The sequence below is a fragment of the Sinocyclocheilus grahami genome, unplaced genomic scaffold (genome assembly GCF_001515645.1).
Source record: "Sinocyclocheilus grahami isolate Dianchi unplaced genomic scaffold, SAMN03320097.WGS_v1.1 scaffold912.1, whole genome shotgun sequence".
Taxonomy (NCBI): domain Eukaryota; kingdom Metazoa; phylum Chordata; class Actinopteri; order Cypriniformes; family Cyprinidae; genus Sinocyclocheilus; species Sinocyclocheilus grahami.
Window position 1 is genome coordinate 430,807 of NW_015506091.1, and position 6,534 is coordinate 437,340.

The 6,534-nt window shown below is 41.2% G+C and overlaps 1 protein-coding gene across 1 annotated transcript in view; it reads left to right on the forward strand.

Moving 5' to 3' along the window:
• Positions 1-3,649, forward strand: part of LOC107564126 (leucine rich adaptor protein 1-like) — a 5,015-nt gene extending 1,366 nt beyond the window's left edge. Inside the window, exon 2 of the mRNA XM_016249132.1 lies at positions 3,208-3,649. Within this exon, the coding sequence (XP_016104618.1) occupies positions 3,208-3,558 (351 nt within the window). The 3' untranslated portion in view covers positions 3,559-3,649. The remainder of the gene's footprint in view (positions 1-3,207) is intronic.
• The last annotated feature ends 2,885 nt before the right edge of the window (positions 3,650-6,534 follow it).

A 6,534-nucleotide genomic window follows, 5' to 3' on the forward strand; every position in this document is an offset into this window, starting at 1 on the left:
TCTCTCTCACACACACACACACACACACACACACACTCGCTCGCTCTCACACTCCCACACACAATCACACACACACACACTCGCTCTCACACTCCCACACACACTCCCACACACACACACACACACACACACACACACAATCACTCTCACACTCACACACACAGGTTTGTTTTTGTGAAAAGTGGGGACTCTCCATAGGCGTAATGGTTTTTATACTGTACAGACCGTATATTCTATTGCCCTACACCAACCCTACCCCTAAACCTACCCCTCACAGGAGACTTTCTGCTATTTCAGATTTTCAATACACTCCATTCTGTGTGATTTATAAGCGTTTTGAAAAGTGGGGACATGGGGTAATGTCCTGAAAAGTCACCTTCTCCTTGTAATACCTGTTATACCTTTGTCGTTATACAAATTTATCTCCTCATTTGTCACAAAAACGCGCACACTCACACACACTCACTCACACACACACTCACACACTCACTCACTCCCTCACTCACTCACTCACTCACTCACTCTCACACACACACACACACACTCACTCACTCACTCACTCACTCACTCTCACACACACACACACACACTCACTCACTCACTCACTCACTCACTCTCACACACACACACACACACTCACTCACTCACTCACTCACTCACTCTCACACACACACACACACACTCACTCACTCACTCACTCACTCACTCTCACACACACACACACACACTCACTCACTCACTCACTCACTCACTCTCACACACACACACACACACTCACTCACTCACTCACTCACTCACTCTCACACACACACACACACACTCACTCACTCACTCACTCACTCACTCTCACACACACACACACACACTCACTCACTCACTCACTCACTCACTCTCACACACACACACACACACTCACTCACTCACTCACTCACTCACTCTCACACACACACACACACACTCACTCACTCACTCACTCACTCACTCTCACACACACACACACACACTCACTCACTCACTCACTCACTCACTCTCACACACACACACACACACTCACTCACTCACTCACTCACTCACTCTCACACACACACACACACACTCACTCACTCACTCACTCACTCACTCTCACACACACACACACACACTCACACACTGTTGCCTTTAAAGGCTGTAAACCTTTGGACCATTGCATCTTAAACTCCCAGTGTTGATCAGGCCATCAGATACTAAAAGTGTGTCAGTATTGATCGCTCTTAAAGGGACGGTTCTCTCAAAATGATCTTCCCGTCATCAGTTCATGCCAGTTCAGCCCATACGGACTACATTTATGTCACGGTTTGTTTTGTTCATCATCTGGAACAGAGCAGCGTGAGCGTCGTTTGGCTCTGAAGCGAGAGTTAATGAATCACTGGACTGTTCCTGTAACACACAGCTGTCCTTTGTTTGGATAAGGACGGTGTGTGTGGAAACAGACAGCTGTTGCCGTGGGGAACAGTGGCAGTATTATGGTTTGTCGGCGCGAGCAGCAGCTGATTCATGACTGATCAGACAGACACGGAGCTTCAGTCGCTCGTGTTCACGTCTTGACACGAACCTCATGCAAATCAGCCTGTGTGTATCCGCTTCATTTGCCTCGCTGAAATGTTTCGCCTGTATTTATTGTGTCACTAACTGACCGACTGCTGCCAAACGAAATGAAAGGAAGATCTTGATCTGAATCGGTATTGTAATGTATATTTTACTCAGAATTATTACGCTACTATTCTGTTTAGCAGCGCTCGCTCACTCCCGACAGCAAAAGGGATATGTTTGCATGACTTTCTAACATTTACAGATGAAGAATATAACTGTGACATGTCAGTTATGCACTGAAGAACACACAACGTCTCAAATACATTACACAGCACAAATATATTAGCTGTTTGTCATGGTGGATCGATTAGGTCCATGATCGACATTAAGGGCTGCTTAAGAATAAGCGTGCACAAATTAGTGAAATTGCATGAACTTAAATAGTCATTTATGGAAACGCTTTAGCCCCGATTGATTTGTTTGGTTATTTCAAGTAAGGTTTAGGACTTTAATCCCCGCTTTTCTAAGCGTCTTTTATGAAACAGGTGTTGTGATTCATCAGATGCCAATTGCATGTTTACCAATGCAAACATGTTAGAAACAATGCCAACTTGTAGCCGATGCACACTTTTTAAATCGATGCATCGCATCGTTAACTTTTATGCCGAAGCGAATCGGAGAATCGTCCCATCCCTAATGTTTGTGTGTGTGTATATGTCATCAAGGACGCATTAAATTGATCAAAAGTGACAGTAAAGACATTTACAATGTAAAGATTTCTATTTCAAAAAAATGTGTTCTTTTGAACTTTCTGTTCAACTCTGAATCTTGAAAAAATCCACTAAAATATTGTGCAGCACAACTGTGTTCAACATTGATAATAATCAGAAATGTTTCTTGAGCAGCAGATCAGCATATTATACTGATTTCTGAAGATCATGTGACACTGAAGACTGGAGGAATGAGGTTATTTCAAGTAAGGTTTAGGACTTTAATCCCCGCTTTTCTAAGCGTCTTTTATGAAACAGGTGTTGTGATTCATCAGATGCCAATTGCATGTTTACCAATGCAAACATGTTAGAAACAATGCCAACTTGTAGCCGATGCACACTTTTTAAATCGATGCATCGCATCGTTAACTTTTATGCCGAAGCGAATCGGAGAATCGTCCCATCCCTAATGTTTGTGTGTGTGTATATGTCATCAAGGACGCATTAAATTGATCAAAAGTGACAGTAAAGACATTTACAATGTAAAGATTTCTATTTCAAAAAAATGTGTTCTTTTGAACTTTCTGTTCAACTCTGAATCTTGAAAAAATCCACTAAAATATTGTGCAGCACAACTGTGTTCAACATTGATAATAATCAGAAATGTTTCTTGAGCAGCAGATCAGCATATTATACTGATTTCTGAAGATCATGTGACACTGAAGACTGGAGGAATGATGCTGAAAATACAGCTGCACATCACAGAAATACATTACAGTTGAACAGATACTCACTTAGAAAACAGCTGTTTTAAACGGTAATAATATTTAGTCTTTTTTATAGCATTTTGATCAAATAAATGCAGCCTTGGTGAGCAGTTTTGTGGATAGAGCTGTTGTAGTGTTTCTAATGTGTTTCTCGGTCACAGGCTCATCTGCGTGCCATCGACGTGACACTGATGCATCAGCTGCTGTCCATCAACGAGGGCATCGAGTCGATCCGCTGGGTGATGGAGGAGCGCGGGGGCGGGGCCAGCCGTGAGGGCAGTGTGACGGACAGCTTGTGCAGCCTATCAGACGGCGCGGAGTCTGAGCGCGGCTCCTGCAGCGACGGGCTCGACGGGATCTCGCTGGGCAGTTATCTGGACACGCTCGGGGAGGACGAACCCGAACGCTCCTCGCCCGCAGACCTCTCCAGAACCAGCATGGATGAGGAGACGCTCACGAAATCTCCTCTACGGCCTCGGGTGGAAACCGACGAGTACTACTGCTTCGGATAGCGCTAACGTGTGCTTGGATAAAGACATCTGACCCGAATCCAAATGGAAAGCATATAATGTGACCCTGGAGCACAAAACCAGTCATAAGGGTCAATTTAACTCATGCGTTTTGTTTTGTTTTTCCGTCTGTGGATTAATGTCTGGATTTCTTCACCATAAAAGGCTGTTCACACCAGGAGTGATTGTAATGATATCTATATTGGTGTTCACACCAACATACAATAACTTTATTATAAGCACGCTGAAGTTTTGTCATCTGTAAAGCAGGATGGATTCTGATTGGCTATCAATGTTAAATTTATCCACTGGGAAAAAAAATAAAGAGTTCTCTGCAAGTTATCAACGACAGCGGTCGATCAGTAAGATCGTGAAACTACTGAGCGTTAACTAATGTTGTCTTTCGTTACGTTTTTTGTGATTTGTGGAAAAAGAGCAGACGGGATCAGACTGAACACTTTCCCTTCCCAAACACGATTAAACACGATTGTTTTACCTGCCATTACTTATAAAAACAGCGACACTTCCACTTGGAGCGAATCTGAGATAGACTAGAATGAATGAGCGCAAACTTACTCTTAACCTTCTCTTTATTTGATCAAATTATGATCACTCAATACTCCTTAAACCACCTCAGACCTACTCAACATTTTATATTAAAGTGCCCCTGTTATGGGTTATGAAAGGTTCATATTTTGGCTTTGGGAGTCCCCAACAACAGGTTGACATGCATGCAAGGTCAAAAACACTTTCATTGTCTTATAATATATGCATTTATTTTTTACCTTACCTGCTCAACGACTCCCAAACGATTCGTTTAACGATTCATTTTTCCAAACAGCTTCTTTGCGTGACGCTAATCTGCGGTGATTGGTCGATTGGATCTCGCCTGTAATGCCTGATAAAGTGGCGTTTGTGAGCACAGTGCTGCTTTGTGTACAGCCTTGCCGGGGAAACCGCTATTTTTACCGCTCCAAAAGCGGCACCTAGTGGCAAAGAATGAATTTGCATTTTCATTCAGACCAACTCGGAAAGACCAACACGTGGGCGGGCAATATGCTAATGTCTCATGTTGACGTCAAGATGAAACGGCTTGGGATTCGTTTTAAAAACGTCTTGTTTCAGTGATTCAGAGTCCACTCTTTCTTTTGAGAGACAATAACTTTATACATGGTGCACGTTCAGATTTAAAACGTTGCAGGATGTTTTGATTCACTTAGAGCTGTTACACACTGCATGAAAGGTAATAAAAAAAAAAATCCATAATAGGAGCACTTTAAAGTAAAAATGTAATACTCAAATTAGGGCTGCACGATTATGACAACAATCATAAATGTCGATTATTCCTTTGAAATTGTACTTTTGCGATTATTCATTTACGATTAAATTGATGTTTACACCTTTGTTTGAAGCAACTGCATGCCATATTTTTATATGAAGCTGGAAACACTAACTGAAAAACTTGTATTGCTTTTCTATAGTATTAAGCCTCAAATGTCAACTATACATCGGATTGGTTTCTCTTTAAATAAAAATGTAAAAAACATGCATGGTAGTATAATGTTATACTAAAACAATGGAAAAACCCTTAAGATAACACGTAGAAAGAAAAAAAAGCATCTTAAGCGTGCAGAATAACATAAGCGACTTTGAACGATTAATTGCTGCTTTTTTGAAGGATTATGTAATTGTAATTGCGATTAGAAATTTGATTAATTGTGCAGCCCTAACTCAAATATAATTGCATCTTTAACAGGAAATATTACTTCAGTGTGAAGTGTGAACGCAGACCATCAGATCGATCACGTCTGGCTCACATGCTAATGCTAATGCTAATCCTCACACGTTTACATTGACAGCTCTCGGTGCTCTGCTGATGTGTGAACCCACAGGATTTACAGCGATGTTTCGAGCGCTTTCGCGTTGAAGTGCAATCCCTGCTCATGCCAAAGCTAGTTAACGACTCTTTAACTGATGTTTCATTCAGGTTTGACTCTTCGCTGCAATAATTAAATTGTTCTTACGTGAATCTGTGACATTTTCAAGTGAATTCAGTAACTTTATTTTAACACGGATATGCTATTTTGAGAACTGTAATGTCACAGCAGGTTTTTCCCTGATAGCACATGTACATCTCGGAGACGTCTATTTGACGTCTGCATTACGTCTCGGAGACGTATTTTTATAGTGTTTGCACGTCTGCAATACGTCTATAGGATGTCTCCTATCAGATGTCAAATAGACCTTTAGAAGATGTCTTTAAGATGTTTATGATTCAGAATGCATGTAAAACTGGCATCTTGGAGACGTCTGTCAGATGTTTGCACACAGCAGATGCTTTCCAGATGAAGAGATCTTTAACAGACATCTTGCATGGGGTTTTTGCTGTTATTTTGTGTTGGTGATGAAATGGCGTGTGTGTTATTTGTGCTGCTATTTCATTTGTTTCTGTTTGTGTGCTTGATTGATTGAATACGCCTAATTTATTGTTCATTTTCAACTTTGTTTTTGGGGAAATGTCATACTACATTGTGACTTATTGTGTCTGTCTGTATTTTTTTTAATTACGAAATGTTTTTAATGTGAAATAAAACGGCATAATTACAAATGGCTGAGAGAAGAGTTGGAAATAAGCATCACTTTATGACACAGCACTGAAGAAAAGTGATCAATGATGAAGCACAAAGGTTAAAGATGTCCAAAAAATAATTGAAAGTGCGATGATCGCAGTTGTCTCAAGCAATCTAAACGAACAGAGAGAATGGCTTTCACACATGCATTGGCGCTCAGTTCTTCCGTGCACAGAGTCTCATTGATTCACTGCACAAAGAGTCGAGTTCAGTCAATGCAACAGATTCATAATCTGCATGACTCCTTCTATTCATGAGCACTACCCACGCTAACAGAGATAACGACGCGTTTGATGCTGTTTGCATGTGTTCAGCAGACAGATTACGCTATGATAATAACTCATTTACA